We start from the raw sequence: 24,281 nt of genomic DNA on the forward strand, positions 1-24,281 counted from the left end.
TTTCGATCCTTATCGAAAGAAGTCATGCCCTAAAAGTCGTGCCCTAAAAGTCATGCCCTAAAAGTCATGCCCTAAAAGTCATGCCCTAGCCACTTTGTAAAAATATCAACATTGTGCTGTACTATTGTAAATCTGCTATTGACCCAGATGTGTCATTCAGTATGTGTGTGTGTGTGTGTGTGTGTGTGTGTGTGTGTGTGTGTGTGTGTGTGTGTGTGTGTGTGTGTGTGGTGTGTGTGTGTGTGTGTGTGTGTGTGTGTGAGTATCCGTGTGTGTGAGTGTGACTGGAATGTGAGATCAAACAGGTCCCCTGCGGGAGCTCACAGTGTGGTGTGTGTGTGTGTGTGTGTGTGTGTGTGTGAGGAGCTGAGCATGTCACTTGAACTTAATCTCAAGTGGATGGGTTGCATATGTCATGACATGCTAATTTACTTGTGCAGATCTTTCCACATGCATTGTCTATTTCAGTGAGTAATTTATCTTCTGGTCTTCAGATCTACACTTCTTTACTGTAAAATGCTACATAGGAAACCTGTTTAGTTTGCTGGGTTCCAGGCATAAAGAATTACATAATCTTCAAAATAATGTATTTAGTTTATATGACATTGTAAGATATTAAATACAAAATGTAACATTTCATGAAGCAAACGTGAGCTAGATGGTGACAATGGGTTTGGAAAGACCTCTCCTTTATTTATCTCACTGTATTTACCGTCCTATATCTGTGACATCAGGGTAAAGAACATGTCTTAAAGTTGCTGCTAAAAGTATTAGTTGCACCATGACACAAAAATGGAGGTGTGTAGAATGGATATGCAGGGAGATGTGGAAACAAACAGCGGGGTGAGTTTCACTGGGAAACTTTTGTGTTAACGAATGGAGAGCATTGCTTGACTAAATAAGAGACTGATTTCAGATCAAACAGTTATCATAATTCGCGAAAACTAAAACAGCCTTTAAAAATGTATTTTCCTTATGCCTGACTCAAGTGCCTTTCTGTGTTTTTTCCAGTACCTGTTTTTATCTGTTTCAGAAGGTGGTGTGTGAGCTTCCTGAAAGAAAAACCAGAACCCTCAGGTATAAACACCTGGGGAGGGACGCTCAAACTGCAGGTGTGGGAGGTCAGGCTCTGTCTTTTCCCACCTATGCCGATAAGCGTTGATAGGATCATCCATGCTGGCATGGCTGCTGCGTTTGTCTTGTTTGCATGGGGTCTGTAGGTGGTCCTCGACGTTCACTCACAATCTCACGTAGACTTGTTTTCATTCTTCTGCATTTAATGCATCGTAGTGACTGCTATAACACCGGGTGAAAGGGATGCAGTAACTCTGAACCAATCCTTCGGTGGCAAATATGTGCGATTACACTCATGGCATTTCATTATATTGCATTTCTACTGACATCAGTATTGAATTTCCAATTCCTGCACGATTAGTCAGGTATTTGGCCTATAATTATAAATAATTGTAGTGCACACTGTGTCAGTAATCAGTTTAGTGGTTTCCAAATCACTTCAATTCAGTGTCTTGCATAAGCAAACACAATTCAGCAACTACAATTCAGAAAGATAAAACAATCTCAATGAAGCCTTAACTAAAAACTAAAGTCTCATGCATGAAATCAAAGTTTTGTCTCAGTCTCTCTAGTCTTAAAATGTCCATAAAACTATTTACAATATAACGACCTATTACATATCGAACAAGACATTGTTTAGAAAATGACATATAAAACATCCCAGTTTTGTGCTGGCGTGGTGTCTCCATAACTGCTGCATCAGGGCATTTGAAACTTTCTCATAGTTTCTGTTGTGGCTTTTGGTCTGACTTTTGAGTTTGTTACTACAGTAACTGCAGTTAACAACAATTATAGTTGAACCAGAACAATTCCCCACATTTGTTTTCTAGTAAGCCAGAAGTAATTTAGCTTAACAAGTTAATATTTATCTTATCAAATAAACAAGAGAAAAAGCTAGAACTCATCACAAGTCTGCTAGTGACCAGTTTTGTTTTGTATTGGCAGAAATGTCTGAGTATACATTTAAAGTAGACTCTGAGTAGACATTTAAATGAGACTCTGTCTGCATTCAACCTAGATGTTCCTTCCTGAAACTAAACTGATTGGCACCACGCTGCCACATAACCCACACATTTCCTCAGAAATATGAATTTCCAACAATAAAGAGGCTTCACATTTAAGATTTATGATTAGGAATGGTGTAATTTCTATCCTCAGTATCTCAGTTTTATTTTTGTCTCCAAGTATACCCCTGTGACTGTTTATGAGTCATGTACTGAATTTCCAACTACTATTCCCAAAAATGATACCAGATTGTAACCTTTCCGAGACGAGACCCCAGTCTTCTAACATTGCTTCCCCATCTGAAAGGTTTTGTCCATAAACAATCTTGAACACATGCTTGCACACATACTGTATACACATACTCACATATTCAGACACACACACACACACACACACACACACACACACACACACACACACACACACACACACACACACACACACAGCCCACTCTCTGTCAAAATACAATCAGAAGTAAGAGGCTGTGCACTCTGTCCGCCAGATCCGGAGCACAATGCTCTCATTGTGGGCCTGGAGTGAGACGCAGACATGGAGGTTCTGCGCTGTTGTGGAAGGAGCCACGCTGGACCAGCAGGTGAACCTCACAGACATGTAGCGTACGAAGGGCCTTCGGTCCAGACGTCCACCGAGACTCCTGAGTCAGCCGAACAACGTGTCTTAAATTCATCTCGTTCAGTCTGGTTTTCTGCACTGCGATTTTTGTGCCTACAGTTCATTTCACCTTAGAGGTACGTCCTCAGTGGTCAACGGTGGTGGGCTCAGAGCTGTCCTGTCAACACTCTCGTCTGCCTCTACAGCTGAGGGTTTAAACCCTCACATCAGCCTGTAGCAATTATTCCCAAATTGAAAGCATGAATCCTGGAGCTTGGGGCTGATGCTTGAGCCAATACTAGTTTGTTCCTTTACTCGTATTACTGATGCGATGATGAACAACCATGAAAGTGTAATGAAAAGGGAGTGTTTTTTTTCATCCAGAAATGAACAAAAGGCGTCTGTATTAGTATTCTCTGAATTAATATTCTAAAATGATAAAAGCATTAAAGAGCAGCCACTAAGGTTGTTTAGTCTTTGTTTGGTAGGATAAAAGCTTTTCTGAACCTGTTTGCCATCTCATTTGTTCTGTTGAGATTTCATCCATTATCTCAGAGCTTTTATTCTGCCATGTTAGCTGTGGTAAAAATGCCATTGCTGTGAGGATCTTTCCACCTCCAAACACCAAGAGACTGACAAAACAACAAAAGTCCCCCTCATCACCGTGCCGCTCCTGAAGGGCGTAAGTCTAGCATGCCCAAGGATCTCTATATCAGCTCAATGAAACCTTTGTGTGTGTAATTGAGGAAAATTGGCAAAATTGTCTGCAGAAGAAATAAAAACATTTGAAATCTCCCCAAGAATGTTGTGGAGATGAGGGTCTTGCTGGCCCAGAGGGGTCGAGGTGGAGCAAGGACCATGGCTCCCTCACCAAACGCTCCCCTCAGAGAACAATGAAGGAGCCCAACTGTCCTACAAGCATCTCCTCGTTCTCCAAATATCGGCTCCCAGGCACACTCCCAGACACCGCGGTCGGAAATCAGCATTCCTGGCACGGAGGCGGGTGAGGTTGGGGGGCGGGGGGGGAGTAGCAGGGTGGAGGCTGAAAGAAGTCTATTGTTCTCCATATGAGCTGATAAGAAGTACAGGGCAAGTGGAGTCACACAAGTAACTGTGGAGAATGGGATTGATGTAGATATGGGTGAGTGGTACACTACAAGGTCTCTTCATATGTGCTCCACTCCAGGCCAGGATTTACTGAACTGAGCCCAAATGCAGCAAACGTTTTCAGAGAACCTTGCCTGTCTGTTTGTGACTGCTGTCCAAGATCATCATCATTACCATCATCATCATCATCATCATCATCATCATCATCATCCAGAGCACTGTTCGGATAACCAGTAATAGCTGTACAAGCATGTCATAGTAAGGGTCAGAAAGCGAAACCTGAGAGTCAAAGTATCGTCTTCCATATGTTCCTGGTTTCCTTCATTAGTTCCTGCCAGTCCTTTTGTCCTTTAAGCGTCCTAATCGCTCCCACTGGCTCCACCGTCCTCCGTCTAATCATACGTACAGCTTATGCAGGAGTGCAGGAGATCACTCTTTAATCCACCCATCAGATCTGAAGGATGCAGGCCCATCATTTGGGATATGTGACATATTGTGCTGATTCACCAGACTTTATCACCTTTTAAAAATAAAGTCCTAAGAATCAAAGGCATTGCTAAACCACAGAAGAATTAATGCCATCACCAGTTCCTGAATACGTTTGGATGGTTTCTGTCCATCCAGGCGGCCTGCAATATTCTTTATGCTACAAAGCATAAAGTTTAAAAACACAAAGTTAGTGACAGACGGGGGAATGTGTAGTCAGGGGTGTGGATTAGCATGGGTCTCTAACATGAATATGACGGTTAGCACATCTTGCTTCTATGTGGTTTAGCTGTTTGCTGAACTGTATTCTGTGGATGTTCCTGCTATACCCCAACTTGAAAGGACGGTGAAATATGTGTGTCAGAAGAATACATCAATATGGAGAAAATTTGAACTCATCCTATTCTAATTTTCTAGACACGATATGTGCCTGCAAAAAAGAACGTACCACCTTCTGGCATGGATGACACCATTTTGTTGTCATTATGTCATAAAATGACAATAAATTTGCAGAATAATTGAACCTCTTTCTTCTTAACAAAGTAAGCATGGTTTGAAAGCAGTGCATCATCACAGATCATCAAAAGAGTGTTCTGTGGTCTCCAGGAAATGTGGGACAATGACAAAGAACCGTATGGTCGACAACTGTAATGGCTTCAGTGATAATCCAAACCTCGTGCTCAGCACTGCCGGCGTCCCTAGACACTTCGGGCTCCATTACACACTTGATGTGTCAATTGGTTGATGGTAAATAACCATCAAAATCAAAACAATCATTATGTTGACATGAATAGAGTGTAAGAGTCAAATACTCAGATTGTGGATTTTCACATTATAGTTTATTACAGGGGTTTATAAAATTGCCAAGTACATTTAAGAATCGTAACAAAAAAGAAAAGGAGGGGAAAAAAATGAAAAAATCAACATGTAGTCACATGGCACTCAATATAAACATACCTCACAAGTGCTTCTGTTTTTTTAATATTAACTAAATGCAACGATAATATTGGTAACAGAATAATTACAGTAACATAAAACCATATTAACATTTAAACACTGTTTACAATATAACTGCCATTCATATCAATCTAAATATAACAATATTTACCAACAAACTTTATTTATACTAGAACTCTATTCTGAAATATAACAAAAATAGCACTTAAAATAATATTTATTACAATAATATTAATAGTAATAATATTAGGATATTAGACAAATAGGTGATACCCATGGCTTTCTAAAATGAACATATTTCACACAATCATCATTTGCTTACAATGAGCAAACTTTACTTGCAGACTAATGTAGCAATATACTCTCTGTTAGAAAGCGGCACATTTGAAGCAGAAGACTTTAGTCCAACTCATCCATTCATTAATAATAGAAAGATCAAGTGGCATGTTGTGTCTAAAAAGTTTTTTTTTTATCCTTCGTGTGGAATGAGTGATAGAGGTCCTCCATAGTGTTTGTTATTCACTCTGGGTCCTAGTGCCCTTCTGCTTGCATCCCACTGCTAGACACTCACATAAATAGTTCCTGTGAAGTGGCATTAAATGCTCCATTTGAAATCTCTACAAATGTTTGAGATACTGATTGAAGCAAGCAAGTCTCATCATCTCTGTTCAATTACCTTTTTCAGTTGGCATGATAGTGTTGCAGAGTGGAGCAGCAGGAAGTCGAGACGTCATTCCTGTCAGAGGCCAGGCAGACGTGTGTGTATTCAGCTCCAACAGAAAATATGGTGACCCACCCACTCCATGTTCTGGAGTAATGGTCATCTCCCAGTCTAGAACCAGTGTCCATCTTCACTATATACACTTTGCAGTATGAATGATTTTAATATAGCTTGTTTTGAGAGACCCATGCTCATTTAAACACACACACACACACACACACACACACACACACACACACACACACACACACACACACACACACACACACACACACAATCTAAACCAACCTGACAGACACAATCCACTGTGACATCACTGCAGTTTTTCCATTTTTCCTCTCTCGCTCTCTCTCTCTCTCACCACACACACACAAACACACACACACACACACACACACACACACACACACACACACACACACACACACACACACACACACACACACACACACACCATAAAAAGAATAATATGATATTGAATTGTCACTTATGTGCAGGTACAGATTCAACATAGTACTGGATTAGTTTGAAAGGTCATTCTATTCTACATTCACACCTGAGTAATTACACCCTCCTTTCATTCTTTCTAGCTTACACTGTTTTCTACATTCCTAAATGCCTGAATTTCAGTCCCCCCTCCCCATGTATACACAAATGCACAAAACTGATCCATGAAGGTGAAAAATCAACACACACACACACAAACCCTGAAAAACACCCCTGTACTGAACCTCTGATTTCAGGTCATAATAAGAATGACTTCCTGTCCTTACTCAGAATTGGCCATTCCACTGTGAGTACACATTTGGCCATACCCTGTGACATGTACGTAGCTGGGCACGGATCTCCTGACTGTCCCTCATGCCTCTTGAACCTTCCAGTCCTTCTGTGAACATTTCAGCTTGTGCAGTCCTTTTCCTAGCACTTCTTTATGGTGTTGCCTTACATCTCTTTTTTATGTATTTATTTTTTTTCTTAGAAAAAAAAAGATAGACTGTACATTTTTGGCAGATGAAAGTGTCGTCTTGAAAATTACAAAGAAGAGTGTCTTTCTCAACTCACGGCTTGTCGCTTGAGAGGATAAAATATCGACGGTAAGCGTCAAAGACTCCACCCCCTTCTCTCATCCACTTCCTTCTTTTTCCCCCCCAACCTCAACCAATCACACGGTGGCGCCCAGAATCTCATCTGACTTGGCCATGATCTGGTTCTGGTTGGAGTCCAAGCCGAAGAACTTGACGCGGAGGCCGTCGGTAGGGTGGACCACAGGGACAGAGACCATGCGGGAGAACGTCCGGGTGGCCAGCTCGAATCGACTCCCGCCGGCCAGCTCCACGGCCAGCAGCTTCAGGAAGAGTGTGGCCAGCTGCTTGCCCAGGCAGGAGCGCACACCGCCCCCGAAGGGCAGGTAATGGAAGCGGCCCTCGCGGTCCTCGCTGCGCTCCGGACTGAAGCGGTCCGGGTCGAAGGCCTCCACGTCCTTGAAGACGGCGGAGGTGTCGTGAGTGTCTCGGATGCTGTACATGACGCTCCAGCCTTTGGGGATCTGCACGCCCTGTGTGAGGAGAGAAGCAGAGGATTATGGGAGGAAGGGGAGGAGCCAAGACCATGAGGGAAACATGCATGAATGTCAATCATGTATACTATTACATTCTTTCATTCAAAATAATGTTGTTGATTGGAGACCTCATTATCACATCGGACTCTTTGACTTTGATTCCTATGATTTAAATGCCAGAGTACTTAGGGAAGATATATAGAGGTATAAACATTGTAGTAAAGTACACAAAGTACTAAAATATCTAGAAGATCGATGGTGCTCACACATGCGTGAGCCATTCGCCGTGAGACGTCCGTGCTACTTACATCCAGCTCGAAGGTCTGCATGGCGACGCGGTAGCCGCCGGAGACGGGCGCGTAGAGACGCAGAACCTCCTTGATGACGCAGTCCAGGTACTTGAGGGCGCAGATGGTGTCGAGACGCAGGTCCCCCTGACCCGGGCAGCCGTCGTGCAGGAGGCCGTGCACACGCAGCTCCTCACGCAGCTTCTCCAGCACGGCCGGGTGACGCAGCAGCTGCATGACCAGGGAGGTGCTGGCGCTGGCCGTGGTGGCGAACGCCGCGAAGATCAGCTCGATGGTGGACTCCTGCGGGGGGGAGGGGAGAGTTAAAGGCCACGCCCACTCTCATAGAGGTGGGAATTCCACGACGGGATGGGAAAGTGAGGCAGGACCCTGATCTCCACCACTGCTGCCTGCCCAAAGCTGTTAGCTGTTCTGTATGATTCTTGTTGAGGGAACCTGAGGGATCCACCCATCTACCTGTGGCTAAGCAAGGGATCCACCCATCTATCTGTGGCTAAGCAGGGGATCCACCCATCTACCTGTGGCTAAGCAAGGGATCCACCAATCTACCTGTGGCTAAGCAAGGGATACACCCATCTACCTGTGGCTAAGCAGGGGATCCACCCATCTACCTGTGGCTAAGCAGGGGATCCACCCATCTACCTGTGGCTAAGCACGGGATCCACCCATCTACCTGTGGCTAAGCACGGGATCCACCTGTCTGCTTGTGGCTAAGCACGGGATCCCTCCATCCACCCATGTGTGACTGTGAGATCCTCCTATCTGAGCATGGGATCCCAGGGCCTCTTGGGAAAAGATAATTGACGCAGCCAAGGACATGAGAGAAAGCAGAAGATCTTGGTGGAAAGCAGCTGGTGGATGTAATTTATGAATAATCACGTGTGGTGATGCGCATGAGGCGTATCACGAACCTTAAGCTCCTGCATGCCGAGCTCGGCGCCGTTCTCCGCAGCGCTCTCCAGGAGGACGTCCAAGGCATCGCTGTAGTCCTTCCCCTGGGTAGACAGTGGCTTCTCCCTGATGGCTTTCTCAATGGCCTTCTGAAGGGCGTCCCTCGCACGAATGCCCTGCAGACACATCGAGATTCACAGCACTGTTATATCGAGCCCACCGTGGCCTAAACCGAGACTTTTAACATCTACGTCTCATCGAGGATTATGGGGGAGATTATTGTTTTTTTTACCAGGTAAGGTGGAATGATTGTGACACTTTCTCACCTTTCTGTATCCACTGAAGGGAAGGTCAATGGGCAGTGAGAAGACGTTGTCCACAAACTCCTGGAAGGTGCTGAAGAGGAGACGCATCTCCTCGTCGGAGACGCGGAAGCCCAGGAGCACGCGGATGGCCATGTGGAAGGCCATGCGCTGGGACTCGCGGTACACGTTGATGGGCTCCGGGTTGGAGCTCCACACGCGCAGAGTCTCCTGGATCACCTGCTGGATCTTGGGCAGGTAGCTCTCCAGAGCTTCATGGCTGAAGACCTTAGAGAAGATCTGGTCCGGGAGGAAACGGTGTTCGGGTTACAAGACTGCACGCAAGGAACGATACTCCAGTGAGAATGTCACCGTACAGCTGTAATAGTCAGGCGTCAGAACAAATCTGCCTCAAGCACACACTTCAAAAGCTTGAAACAACAAGTATATTAATATTATGCTACACGTATAAACATAGGTATGCGGATTGCCTTTTCAAAACTACAAATCCCACAATTCCACAATTCCCTTGACCCCTAAAACCACGACTGAGCTGCCCTGCGCTTAACAGAAATATCGGTAGAAATGTCACCTAAATATTATCCTGGAGCCACAAGTCAGCAGCCATAATACAGGTTTGCATTCTTTTTTGCGTGGAACATGGAACATTGTCATTAATGAACAAGTCCCCACTATTTCTGACCTTTTCACTCCCCCCCCCCCCTCCCGTTCCATTATAGTAGACCTGGACAGAGAGAGTTTCCTTCTCCATCAGCAGAGACTGAGCAGGGAAAGTAAGATTTTCCTGGCCACAACGGCGCATTTCTAATGTGCCTCAGACGTGCGGGTTTGTTTGGTGAAATAACATCCATGTTCCCCCTTAAACACTCAAGCTCCGCAGACTAACAATAGCACTTTTTATACGCCATCTCGGCCCAAATACCTTGGCCCGGCCCGCCTTTCACTCCTTTTCCAGTGTTGTAAAGATGACGTGGGCGGGGCCAACACACCCGGGTCCTCCCCCTCTCTCTGGGTTTCTCTCGCTGTCTGTCCACATCACTGAATGTCTCTCACTGTCCTCTCTGCTCCCCTGGCATAATCAGTGCACCTCGCGTGGATCAGTCTCCTGTCTGATTCTCACTTTATTTAGTCTCTCGTTTTCTTCCCCTCTCTCCCTCTCCCTCTCTCTCTCTCTCTCTCTCTCTCTCTCTCTCTCTCTCTCTCTCTTACACCTTAACACTGGAGAGATCACAATCCGTGTTAAGAAATTAATCACTCGGAACCTCTAACACTTGCTCTGCTAACCTTCCCTCTGTCCCCGCCCCTTTTTAATCATCCTTCACCTTATTCGTCAGTCAAAGTGTCCCTCACTCTTTCTTGCAAAAGCTGATAAATATGATTCATTATACCTTCCTAATATGGTGTATGTGTAAATTAAAGCTCCTATTTGGCTGTGGTGTGTCCAGTGAGGGGCACACGTACGTGTTTCACGGCTGCACCACAGTGCACTCTGCGCGTGCTCACGTACAGGCCAGCAGCCGTGTGTCTCCGCTCTGCTGGTGTGGACAGTGCTGCTCTAGCTGTCTACCGTACGGTCGTTTGGCAGGTTCGGCCAATGCTGCTCCACGTCGTCCAGGAAAGTCCACGTCCCGCTGGGGGAAATGTTTGAGTTGCTCTTCTGTCTTTCTCACAAAAAGAGAGACGTGTAGTGTTCTCTCTCGCACATACGCCGACGCGCACCCACACACGGGTCTTCTAAAACTCCCCCTTAATCATTTCCATATGCCTTAAATTATATGAAACAGCTCGAAGCTGCTGGTCTGAGCAGAATGTAAAGGCTTCTTTCTTCTTTCTTCTTTTTCTTTTCTCACCCCCTCTTTGCTTCTCTCTCACTTGCACTACACTCCATACCCCCCCCCCCCCCCCAGGAACTAAAACACAATCCCTTATTCACAAGGAGAAAAGTGCAGAGAAGCAGGTGAGCCACAGAATTAAAGCACTGCGCCCTCTACTGGACGCTCCGGGAGCTGCAACTTTTTATAGACTTTGCGCGCTGATGCACTCAGTTTGAAAGAGCTCATAGTTCACAGCGAAGACCCACATTTAGGAAACAGCCTCTCTGAGGTGGCCCAGATGCACTTCACGTTCATAGAGAATAGGACAGTGACCAGCTGGAAGATGACCATTGCCAAGGTCCTTGGAGGCACTGCTATTACTTTACCAGCAGCTGAACTTGGAGACCTAACTTACAGTCATCTCCAGCTCTCCCTCTGTCTACCTGCTTCTCCTTAGCATAGGGGAGAACGTTATGGCAAACGGACCATACAGTTTGCCAGAGGAACAATGGAAACAGCTGGAGGAGGTCAAGGTACAGGCACTGCCGCAGAGGGAGAAAGGCGGAGGCGTAAACAGAAGAAGGTGAGGAGAACATCTTCAGACCAGCTGAAGAACATTTCAGAGAGGGAATTGTATGAAACCGGGTTATGACTCCGAGCTATTGCTGTCCACTCCTGAGCTCACGAGGGGCTTTAGATGGAGCTCAGAGGAGACAAGCTAGCACTGTCTCCCACCATGTCTCCACTACACACTTCAGCAGTGAACAACTGAGACAGCATATGGTTGCACTGGGTTTCTTCCAGGGACACCTGGGGCTCTGCTGTCCCGAAGGGCTGAGGAACGCAAGAGGAATTGGGGTCTCGCCCCAGCCGCTGTTTGTGTTATTGTTGTGAGTGTTGTTTTAGTGTTAGACGCCCCAGGCCCGACACATGTTGCCTTAGTGATGGATTAGTCTCCAGAGTTGAAGAGCTCAAGCTTATCGCCACAAATCCTAGAATAGACTCCAGACATGCCGGTGGGAAGGTTTCCATCGGAGGTCAAAAACTGAATGCAAGTATCTGTGTAATACAGTAACATCCCAGCTTTCACTCCATACTGGCTGTTAACTCTATAACCAAGCCCTGGAAGTAGTGGCATGTGTACTCGCACTGCTAAAAGCCACTGGACATGGCTAACTCAAGGAGGCATCAGCATTGTCACAAGGGGAAGAAAGGCTGTATATAAACATGGCCGTGGGACACAGCGTGTGCAGCATGTCTGGGGTGACCAGCGAGGGTTCACCCATCCAATCCCCCCCCCCCCCCCCCGGGTTGAAGGTCTCCTTTGTGCCTCTGAAGCGGGCTGACTAATTAGCAGTCGTTAGTGGGGCTCGCCCGAAGGCCCAGGCCTGGAGGATTACGCAGTCTGATTACCCCTCCCTGACCCTTCAATGGGACAGGTGTGTAAGGGAAACCTGAGCCCAGGCAAGCCTGCATGGGACCAGGAACACAAAAAGAGTCATTCTGGCCAAGGACAATAGGTCAGACCGGAGGACAAAGGATTTGTGAAATTCGGCGAGGTCACTGATCGAAGGCTGCCGTACAGACGCTGTGAGGACAAACCCGGGTGAGGGATATCTGCTCCCAGATCAGGACAGAGACGGAGACAGAGGCCACAGTATTTGCTTGTCTGCTCGGATCTGACCTGCCTTCTGTTCTTTCAGTTTCTGTCCTCTCTCCTTTCTTTCTTTCTCGCTGTCTCTCTCTTTCTCTATCTCTCTCCCAGTTTCAGAATAATGAAGAGCACTGAATCTGGCTTTAGCGTGATTGCAAGACGGGTGCTGTTTATGTGTTTTCTCAAGTATGCTGGAGTCGTGGAAGATTTCGTATGGATTTGTACATTTCCAGTTGGTGTTTGTTGTCATAGTTTTGTTTTTTTATTAATGAAAAATTATTTAATTAATTTAATAATTCTTGAGATATTTTGAATGCTTCTGTGTGTGAGAGAGAGAGATAGAGAGAGAACACTGTGGAAAAGGTAGTAGTGCAACTATCCTCTCTTCTAATTAACCCAAAACTGCATGGCTCGTGTTTCAGGTGAGTACACGATCCTCCTATGGTGTGTGTTGGTGCGAGCGTGCGTGTGTCTGACACACACCTTCCTCCTCTTGCGGTGGATGTCCCCGATGGAGTTGGCCAGGCTGTTGGGTCCCAGCAGGGTGCTTGTGCTCTGCGGCCACTCCACGCTGACCAGCGTGTGTTCGCCCATCAGGACCTTACGCACGTTCTCCGCCCCCGTCACCCTGATGAGTGGGCGGCCCAGCAGGTGCGTCTTGAACACGTTACCATACTTCTGCCTCCGCGAGGCGTGGAAGCCCGCCCCCTGCAGGACGCATGGAGAGAGAGAGAGAGAGAGAGAGAGAGAGAGAGAGAGAGAGAGAGAGAGAGAGAGAGAGAGAGAGGGAGGGAGAGGGAGAGAGAGAGGGAGAGAGAGAGAGAGAGAGAGAGAGAGAGAGAGAGAGAGAGAGAGAGAGAGAGGGAGAGAGAGAGCACAGATGACACGCTGGTTAATGGCGCTGCTGGGTGAATGTGACCACGACCTCAGTTCTAGACCTTTGCTCTGCAAACACACATCAGGACATCGTATTCATTTAGCGCGTTTCACCAGCGTGTTTCACCAGTTCGTCACAGGAACAGAAGAATGGTTGCTCACGCTGAGGATCTCGACGGTCCCCCGGCCTTAGCCTGCCCTGTGCTGCACGAGCCAGGAGAGCTTTTGAGGTATTCAGCAGGCGACCGCAGCAGGACGGAGGTGTTGGCGTTAACGGCCATTTGGAGGGAAGAGTGTTGGCCCTGACGGATCACCAGAGTGTTGGCCCTGACGGATCACCAGAGTGTTGGCCCTGACGGATCACCCCACCCCCTTTGTTTTGTTTTGCGAGGGCGCACGGGTCTAGTTGTGTCAGATTCACTGTAAGTGGATTAGTTTGAGCAATTCACAAGTAAGGGGCTCTAGCATAGCCCCTGGGATCACTGGGGGGAAAATGATCTAATGTGTGTGTGTGAGAGAGAGAGAGAGAGAGAGAGAGAGAGAGAGAGAGAGAGAAAGAGAGAGAAAGGACATATGTAATGTGCATTTATGTGCTAGAAGGGTGTGGGAATAAATGCTGCATATTTATGTGTGATCTGTGAGACTGTACAGGAGTGACCAACCAATCATGCTTTAGGAGCTCACCACAGTGGGTACTGGTCACTTGCATCTATGAAGTCCCCGCTGTGACTTTAACCATCAGCCAGGTAGCGACACCCCCTAGGTGGGAGGCCCCCAGACAGCTGAAGCTGTGGCCCTCTCATCAGAGGTGAACCAGAGAAGAGGGCCCCGCCCAAGCCCCACCTAAGCCCCGCCCAAGCCCCGCCCAGGCCCCGCCTGGATCCAAGTGCGAGATAGTGAAAGGGGTGTAATGGCAGTGCTATTACGGATCTCTTACACAACCGTAGTGACGCAAGAACAGAGCCCAGGATGTAGACGTACAAGGAGACTTCCTGCAAGGCACCGTTTACCCCGCCACAGTCCCGAAACGCACGCAAACCTACATAATCCCGTCCAGGGGAAGCAGCACGGAGCCCCACTGTACAAATGCCACATGGCGGACGAGGCTTCTTAAGCAGCCAGGAAAACTCGAGCTGACCCCGGTGAGTCGCGGCGTTCCACGGAGACGTGCCCAGTCTTATCGGGAGGGCCGGAGTTTGGGTCTATGGAAGAGCTCTTAGTGGTCAAACATGTTGTTCTGTGTAATATGCAGTAATAGGCTGCAACCCCTGGGACGTCCACAACGCACATAAAGACCCACTGTAACCTTACGGCTTCGTACACACACACACACACACACACACACACAAACACGCGTACCGATCCTACAGCGAAGGCTTTTGGTTGGAGCTGTTTGCTCTCTGTGGCCCCACCCTATTCCCCCAGGCCAAGATTTGTGACCTGTTTCTCAGAGCATGCAACACGGGCTTCGGCACACAGACGCTTCTTTCGGGAGGATAATTTTAGTTGCACGGAGGGCTTTTTCCTGTTTGTTTGGCTGTTTGAGAGGGCTGGCCTGAATACACTTCACCTCGGCACACTGGCGCTGGAGTGTGTGTGAGACTGCATGTTTGCATGTGTATAAGGGGTCTCGGGGCCCAGTTATGCTAAAGGGACGTGACAAGACTTCTGTATTTTGGGGGTTTGAGGGATTTCTGTCGGTGCCAGAATAATATTCGCAAAAATTTGGTTAGCGATTCCTGATTTGAACAAGCTCGTTAAGGAAGGTTTTTTAACGGGCTGTGTGACGGGTCTTCTCGGTGCACCGTCCTGCACACATGTGATGCTCCCTTGCGTCCCCACACCGGGCTGCAGACATGACAAGTCGATTTCAGAACAGTAGACACAGGTGGTTACTTCGATTCAGCTCCTTCAGGACAAGAGCTCTTCTGATGAAGTACGAGTGGTTGACTGAATGAGAGCTTTATAGACGAAACGTCCGCCTTTGAACTAAACGTCCTCGGAGTACTTATGTTGAGAGTTGTCCCTTTTCCCCTTAACCTTCCGTCCTTTCTCTGGTCGGCCTGATTAACCACCCAAACTCTCCAGACTCTGAGCTCTTGTACATCCTTTCATATAGAAGGAGATTAGCAGAGCTTTTAAGCATAAAATGGTTTGGACTTTTGGCTGAGTTGGACTGGGTGAGCAGAGGTTCAGTACTGGCTGGGCCTTGGATAAAAGTGGAATCTTCTGGAAGGTTCTGATCGACATGAGCATCAGACACCTTCGTCGATCTTCACAACTTTGAGCCGAAGTTAGTTATGTATTGATGTGCATTTCATGGGAAAAGGTGGTTTGTTGTTAAAAAAAAGCACTGAATTGCAACTCTGCCCCTGACAAGACTCCCGAACTCAAAACATAACAAGCTGAGCTGTGGTCGGCGACTGGCACGGCACCAGGGTGTAAAAAGGGGGCAGACACAAAGAGGGGAAAATGGCAGAATCTGCTCCCTAAACAGCATGACTGGTGGTTCACCCGTGTGGAACTGTGGCCTGGTGCCAGTCAGACACATGGCAGGATGGGCCTGTGCCAGACTAGGTGTCAGTAGGAGGGTAGGAGGGTCCGGTCTACATGTCTGCACAGCGGGGGTGAGACGGGCAGCTCACACCCAGTGTAGAGTTAATGTGATTGAGGAGTTAACATATCGAGTGAGTGTGAGGTAACAGACACACACTCGCACCCACCCACCTATGCACACACACGTGTATGCACACATGCACACACACACTTCCAAACCCATCCAAAAACATTACCAGGAGAAATAAATGTAACATCTTTCACCACATTGCGAGAGTTGAGTGTTTGCATGTACATTTATTTTTCCCCTGGAATTCAGGTTAGCCTTGCACTGACACCTAAATCCCATCATCACACCCCCCCCCCCCCCCCAGTGTGTGTGTGTATGTGTGTGTGTGCGCGTGTGCGCGTGCGTGTGCGTGCGTGCGTGCGTGCGTGCGTGCGTGCGTGCGTGCGTGCGTGTGTGTGTGTGTGTGTGCGTGCCTGCTCTCGGCTGAGCTGTCGGACTGTGCAAAGTGAGAGAAAGGAGTAGCTTTCAGAGCACGACAGCCCAGGGACAAGGCCGTCTTTCACACACACACACACACACACACACAAACACACACACACACACACACACACACACAGCATGGGAGCTCTCCCCGTCTCACACACACACACAGGCAAGCACAGACTTACACACGTGCACACACAGAAAACTCATAATATGTGTAGGGCAGGCCCTACACATGCATACAACCCAACAGCAATGTACACCGAGGAACAAAATGGAGACTGAAAAGCACAAACTTGCAGAAGCATGCACAGTGTGGGCTGTAACAAGAGCAGACGTGCACAGTGTGGGCTGTAGGGAGGGCAGACGTGCACAGTGTGGGCTGTAGGGAGGGCAGACGTGCACAGTGTGGGCTGTAGGGAGGGCAGACGTGCACAGTGTGGGCTGTAGGGAGGGCAGACGTGCACAGCAGAGGTGTTTCCCTCCCACACGATTAAAGTTGACCTGCCGCCCCTTTTCCATCCTGCAGGGGTGTTCAGGGGCCAGGGACCAGGCCCCTGGAGCAGGGGAGCCAGAGACTGAGCATGGGGACAGCAAGGACAGGTGTGGATGGGGTGGACAGGCATGGGAAGCAGTGACGGGGACGGACTGAGACGGACTGAGACGGACTGCAGGGACGGCTGCATTCTGATTCACGGCCCAGTGAGTCGCCCTGCTGGAAATAGCAGGTCAGTTCAGGCGTTTGAGACACAGAGGGACACGGGCTGGGGTGTGGCACGGCCAATGACATTTGTCTAGAAGGTGAGAAATGCCCCTCCCCCCACACCCCCCAATCACACGCACCACACCACCACCTTCTCACGGGGGGCACTAAAGCTCGGGCGTGCGGAGAAAGGAGGGGGGGGAGGAAACGGGAAGGGAAAACCCCAAAAAGGCAGATGACGCACGAAAGCACCACACACCCATGGAAAAGCGATGAGGTCATAATCTGCAGCTTAACCTCTCTCTAATCCACGCCCCCTTTCACGTGCGTGCACGCCCACAGCGCACGCCGCCGTCCCCATGGACGTCTGGGCCAAAAGACCCGCGTCCCGTTCCTGTCCGGCATCCGTCGTGCGTTCGGGCCGTCCCTAGATCTCCAAAAAGTGAACGTTCCGCATTAGCACGTCAGGTTTGTTCTCCGTGGCCCGAGAGGGAAGAGAGGTTAGTGGACGTGGACATCTGGTCAGGGACGGTGGAGAAAAGCTAAATGGAGTTCACGCCGAACTGAGCTTTTGTTCTTTTGTTTCCTCGTCCGAGCCTGCGAGGTATTTAGTCTGCGGAGCGTATTTATGTGGCAAAGCCCCTTGAACCTTGTCTTGCTTTATGGGCTGAAGGGCTGGTAGTGATGGGAGGGACTAGCAGCCTGATGAATGGATGGAGAAGAGGAGAGAGGCATGAATGAGACAGGTAGGTGCAGAGGCCAACGGACAGATGGATAAAGCAGTTCTGGAGCACTAAAGAAACAGAAGGGACCAGGTGTGTGTGTGTGTGTGTGTGTGTGTGTGTGTGTGTGTGTGTGTGTGTGTGTGTGTGTGTGTGTGTGTGTGTGTGTGTGTGTGTGTGTGTGTGTGTGTGTGTGTGTGAGCGTGCACGTACTCAAAACAGAACATGTCTGTACTTCACTTCGGCATCTGGTCTGGTCTTGTCTGGCTTGGTCATGAAAAGGTTAACACGCCATGCTCAATAGCTTCTTTTACGTTTGAAAAGAAATTTATCAGATATTTTACAAGAGGCGCAATAAAGGGGCTCTACTTTTTTCCACTGGCCTCCTTCACACTGTGCAGCCTAAAATACAAACTAAAAATACAAATTTCTGTGTAAATTGGACACCGGTCGAGACTCCTGCGCCATAAATGTAGCCTTTGTGTGGCAGTGGAAATGTTATACAAATGACCCCTTTATTACCACCACAAAAACTCTTTTAATTATATTTATTCAGATCAGCAAGGGGTGACCCAAACGCTGGGGTGCTTAGCGAATGTATGGGGTGGGGGCAGGAGAGGAGAAAGGACAGGGTCTTTTTTTCCCTGCTATTTGAAGCACCTCAGATGTGTTTCTTTACTAGAGGCCTGCCAGGAACCGAGGAGCAGACAGAAAGGGTCACATAGGAGAAGGAGAATGACGGACAAAGCAGGGGGGATTTGAAAAACGTAATCCCCGTTTTCGACTGGCGCTCACGGAGGCTCCGTCCGTCTACGCCTCCCTGGTTTCCCTCGCGGCTTTTGGCGTGTTTCCTCACTCCCTCTTCCCCGCACGTCCTCGAGCCCTCGTCCACCGCGGCCCCTGCCAGGGTTTTTTACGTGGCTGGACGTGTGGCGGGAGGGGCCCGGGGGACGGAGGGAAGTGGGAGGGGCCCGGGGGACGGAGGGAAGTGGGAGGGGCCCGGGGGACGAAGGGAAGTGGGAGGGGCCCGGGGGACGGAGGGAAGTGGGAGGAGCCCGGGGGAAGGACAGAAGCGGTATTTGCCCATTGGGTGCAGCAGGGGTAACAGGTAACGGCGATGCGGGAGGAGGGTGCCCTGTTCGAACCTGCTCCTTCTCTATAAATACAGACAATACGTCCATTTTACAGAAATAGCCCGCTGGAATCTCTCGGGGTGTGTACGTTGGACAGCCTCCTCTGGCATGGAGGAGAGGGAGCGAAAGGAAGACGGAGAGATGGAGAGGGAGATTAGAGGAAGGGGATAAAGGAGGGAGAAGTGGAGGTGGCATTATTCTACCATCCATCACCTCCAAAGGGCCAGTGCCCCCAGCAGCCAAAGCGGGCGCTGGGGTGGGCCAAGGGCCATAGGGGAGGCGCCGGGTCTCACTGGAATAGAAATGCGATACGGGGGGGGGCAGGTCGGAGCGTAACAGGTAGGGATCCCCACACAGAAAGGGCCATTTCACTCGGGCCCGATCGGGCGCCAGAACCCACGAGTCCCTGAAAAGGGCCCGACAAGGCCACGCCAGGAGAATGGGCTCCCCTTTGACCTGGAAACAGTATGTGGAGAGAGATTAGGGTTGTTCAGTGGAGTGTGAGCGTTCCACCCCGGGACCCTCTTTTATTCTGGCTCTCCGCCCCCCCCCCCTCCCCACCCCCCGCTGGAGCTGCCAAGCCTCTTCCACCAGTTCCTTTCTCTCCGCAGACCCCAAAGACGAGGCTGTTTGAGGGGTTGGCGGTGCGTTCCAGGGGTGAAAGAGGGGCCATGCTGCGGCCCTGCCAGTCACTCCTGTTTCGTGCCCAGTAATCCGGATGAGGGGGGGGCGGGGTGGGGGGGGTTGAGTGAGAGTGAGCATGTGTAAGCGAATGGTAGAGTGAACGGGTGGATGAGTGAATGAATGAATGACACAGTGGGTAAGTGAAAGTGATTGAGCAAGTGAAGCGGAGAGATAGATAGATGGAGAGAAAGAGAGAGAAAGTCTCAGGAATGCTGATCAGGCCCCAGGCCTTGTGCCCTTTATGCGAGCAAAGGGGATGAGAGCAGTGTGACCCCCCTAGAGGAGTGCTTTGTGCCCCCCACCCGGCCAGGAGTGATGTGGGTCAGAGTGCAGAGAGAGCAGGGAGCTAGTGGCACTGAGCTGGAGGGCTCCTTCCTCATGCCCACTGAGTGACCTGTGTCATGGAGACAGGCGTAACAACAGGCCCCTCACCCAGAGCACAGCCGATTCCACCCAGGGCCATTCAGCCCGGGGACAGACACCCACCCAGCCATTTAATCAGTAGTAACCGACACAGCCTCTCCATTCGACACAGTTATCACCATGACGTTTATGCGCTGCGTTCAAAGCTGTGGTGAATATCAGGGGCAAACATTTCAGCGGCATTTAGATAAACGGTCTAAATAAAGGCTGATTGACGCGCAAGTGACATTTTTCTGGAAGACGGTTTGCGAGGAGCGCGCTGTAAGTGCGGGAGTTCATAGAGAGTACACTGCACGTGCGTGAAAATAGTTTTAGATCATGCATCTACGTCAATTAAGTTCAAATTGTGATATACATTAGATGTGTTTATGATAATATTTACTGTTATAGTGTCCCTCCTGTAGTAGCGTAAAACATGCGGTGCCAATAACCCACAACCCTCCAGCCAAAGAAAACTGGCCTCGAGCCAACAGTTCTTCCCTAACACATACATACATACATTCGTGTGCGCGCGTGCCTATGTAGCCTATATGTATTTTTTTAGTTGAATATGTATTTACGATAGAGAAAACCGGGTCGTGTGTGTGTGTGTGTGTGTGTGTGTGTGTGTGTGTGTGTGTGTGTGTGTGTGTGTGTGTGTGTGTGTGTGTGTGTGTGTGTGGTGTGTGTGTATGTGTGTGTGTTTGCGCATGCCTCTTTACAACCGTTATGTTTGTCTTTTGACTAGTAAACATTCAAAACTCTAATGTTCGGAACATACAGTTTAACCGCGAGAGCTTGTCGCCCTGGTCGAATGGTTCACGGACAGGTTACCGGTCAGTATGCTGACATCGCTTGTGTCTGAGTTAATAATGGAAAATCAGAAAAAAAAGATCCAAAAGAAAAACACATCTGGAAAAACTTTGCACGAGGGGAATCGTGAAATGACAGGAGGGATTTTCGCCGAAGTAAATCGTGAACAAAAAAATGAAGTCATCTGTACGTGCATGTGCAGTCTACATGGTTACGCACAAGATAAGCGCAGGAGACAACGGCATGGAAATTAAAGTTTATAAAGTATCAGTGAAAATGTATAACAGCATATTGATTGTGTAGACATCCAACACTTGGACATGTGAATATGACATAAAGTCTGAGAGATCGCGTATGAATCTGTCCTGACCCACTTTTGGAGCGACCAAGAGTTGCGCCTGGCGCTGCTGACCGCAGAAACGGGCCGAGGTCGTAGAAGCCCTGGCTGCTGGAAACGTGCGACCAAGGGCGAGCTGTCAGGAACCAGACCACACTTCAAAAATCCACAACAGAAACATATTCACTATTCTAACTTCAAATTTGCACGGTAGCACTCACTCGCTCTGTGGTCCTGGCACAAAATGGACCTTTCCAAAAGTGACAGAAATTTGGCACAGGCGCACGTTCGTTGATTTTAGATCCATCACTCGGACAGTGGCTCAGGAGTTTTACTTTTTCATAGAGGCGGCCAAATATACGGAATGAATCTCTCGAGTTTGGAGAATCTACAGTATTACTGAGCGGAGAATTTGAAGTGTGCACCGCGCTAGTTTAAGACATTCCTCGCAACCGTAGCTCTGCAAAGTGGGCGAGTTTTAAGAGACATGCTCTCCAGATACTACATGCTGTAATTCTCCAAACATAGCAAGAACTGAATAAATAGAATTACCCGCTCGTTGAATAAATAGAATTGTGCTCGTTGTTCCCAGAAATATTTCATTATGCTAAGTCATTATTTAACACAGTCAGCGATTAGCGCGTGCTCAGTGTTTTGCCCCTTTTGCAAAGTTCGGTAACTTGATTTTCCTTTTCGGTGGCAAACGGATGTATCGTCTTCTCTCAAGCCTGCTGGTTTTCTGGTAGTATCAGCCAAACATTAACGGAGAAGACCCAAACTCACCAAGACAGACGTGACGAGGGCACTATCGTTCAACGCCCGGGCGGACCTCAGTAGCGCGGAGCGTCACGGAGTCCCCTACACCGCCTCGCGCCTCTCTAACGCGTCTCCGGTCTTACCGGGATGGAATAGATGCGTTCAGGGCGCGTGAACACACGGGAGCTAAACCAGCCCTCCACACTTCTTCCCGTGAGCCGCGAGCCCCTTTTTCTGCGCTCGAGCCTCTTGGATATATCAGTGCTTCGTGTCAGTCGCTATGGAGCTCTCCTGCGCACCGTGCAATTATTTGCTATCATCATACATCGTATGCCCGTTGCATTATTCCACGTGGACCAACCAGTTACCGTTTGATAAAGGAGCCTCGTTTGGAACTAATTCTAGAGAGATCCTCCTTGCACATCGCTGGGAGGCACGTGCGCCTCTGTGCGCTATTAACACACACGTTCAATTCACAGCTGCCGTGTTGCTAATATTACGCCTGGCATAGACGTACGATTCATGGCGAATATGACGGGCATTCTCATAATCACATCCCTACATAAGTTTACAAACAAGAGTAAGACCGCGGCGGGGACGCGCGGAGCCCCGGCGCCTGGCGCGCACAAGGGGCCACACAAGCGTGCAGCGACAGCCAGGCGCGTTACTGCTCCAGCGAGCTCGGACATTTGGGGAAAAGGCACAGCTGAAAGAGGTGCGTGATGACGCGCTTACCTGGAACAGCCAGTGGCATGTTTCGCCGATGATGGGGAAGCCCATAGAGCCCTTGGGCATGGGCAGTTTGCAGCTCTTGTCTCGGGTAGCGGTCCACCGTAGCTGCCACAGCTGCTGGGACACGGCCAGAAGAAGCGCCATGGACATCAAACAGGCAGCGAGGGTGGCTAGAGCCGAGACCAGGTCAAAACTCTCGAACAGCATCGCGACTGTCGTCCTCGGATCTCACGCGGATTTGAACTCTTTGAAATGGAACGTGCGCTTCTCTCGCGCTCACGTTTTCGCACGTGCAGGTATTTTACTGTATTGTAAATAATTTGGTGATCTAGAGCGGCACCTTTCAAAAATCGCAGAAACAAACCTGCCCTCTTTCACTTTGAATTTTAGTAATGAAGTGCTTAATAATTTAGAAATGAAACTGTCTTTAATTAATTGAATGCGAAATGAAATAAGTAGAGTTTAACCTTTGATAAACCATTTTAAAATAAAATCGATATAAGCTAGCCCTCTGGAAATATGACAAACAGACGTGAACTTGTCAGACTAGTGCAACCACGTGGGAAACCTGTTCAAGGTTTCAAACTCTGCCCTAATAGTGTCTGCTTTTTAAAAATTTTAAATAAAAAAATCCTCAAACGTGTCTCCACAAAATAAGCTTCTTTATACCTATAATCTCATTTAATGCGATAAATCAAGTACTGGTCTCGAGAAAGACGTTAAATAAAATTAAAAGGAATAGTCCTCTGAAGTTTGTGCACGGATGCTAATGTCTAGAGCGGTAAAAATCTTCAAATGGCTGTAGTGCGTTTCTCTACCTCTATTCTGATGCGCTCTCTCTTGCTCACTCTCTCTCTCTCTTTTCACATAGAGTTTCTCAATGTGAGTTCGAGTCGCTAAGCGAGCTTCCAATGTGTGTTTATATAGCGGAGGCAGCGAGGCGGCATTCGGCCAGGGTGCAAGCGGCTCCCCCCTTACCCCACCCCACCATACTGAGGCGGGGTGAAAAGTGAACGGACCGGGCGCTGAAGCGTGCGGGACCTGGACGCCTGCCCGAGAGAGAGAGAGAGAGAGAGAGAGAGAGAGAGAGAGAGAGAGAGAGACAGAGAGAGAGAGAGAGAGAGAGAGGACACAGACAGACAGACGTTTTTTATATTGAATACGAAGTATTTTTTAATTCTTCATTTCCATGTCCCATACCACCTGCGATACAGTAATAAGTTCGTGCGTAAATGATTCTGTTTTCACTGCGCCGGGAGCCCAATACCTTTGGCACGAGTAGAATGAGATACACTAATAATTACAACTGCTAGGGCTTTTCATGAGACGTGGAGATAAAGTGTTCTGGTTTGAGCAGTGCCGCATCACTGAGACATCGGTGTCATTGATGGATCATGACCACCTTGCACCTTGTATGGTGTGTGTGAGTGTGTATAGAGAGAGAAAGAGAGGGATATCCATGGCTCAATGGCTCAGGAGGTTGTCAATTAATGTTTAAAAAGTTTAAATTACGCTCCAAACATTCGTACAGTGTTCGAAACGTTCTTGGACGTGTGATTCGCTG

At 48.5% G+C, this 24,281-nt stretch overlaps 1 protein-coding gene across 1 annotated transcript; it reads right to left on the minus strand.

Annotated features, from left to right (window-relative positions):
• Window positions 1-5,101: 5,101 nt before the first annotated feature.
• Window positions 5,102-23,626, minus strand: LOC143506178 (cytochrome P450 26B1). Its single transcript, XM_076996247.1, has 6 exons — window positions 22,721-23,626; window positions 12,994-13,218; window positions 9,046-9,321; window positions 8,740-8,895; window positions 7,829-8,110; window positions 5,102-7,517 (listed from the first exon to the last, which is right to left on the minus strand). Exons 1-6 carry the CDS (start codon window positions 22,922-22,924, stop codon window positions 7,125-7,127), a joined length of 1,536 nt encoding a protein of 511 aa, XP_076852362.1. The 5' UTR covers window positions 22,925-23,626; the 3' UTR covers window positions 5,102-7,124.
• Window positions 23,627-24,281: the final 655 nt, after the last annotated feature.

This window comes from Brachyhypopomus gauderio, unplaced genomic scaffold (genome assembly GCF_052324685.1).
Source record: "Brachyhypopomus gauderio isolate BG-103 unplaced genomic scaffold, BGAUD_0.2 sc423, whole genome shotgun sequence".
In the NCBI taxonomy this organism is placed as follows: domain Eukaryota; kingdom Metazoa; phylum Chordata; class Actinopteri; order Gymnotiformes; family Hypopomidae; genus Brachyhypopomus; species Brachyhypopomus gauderio.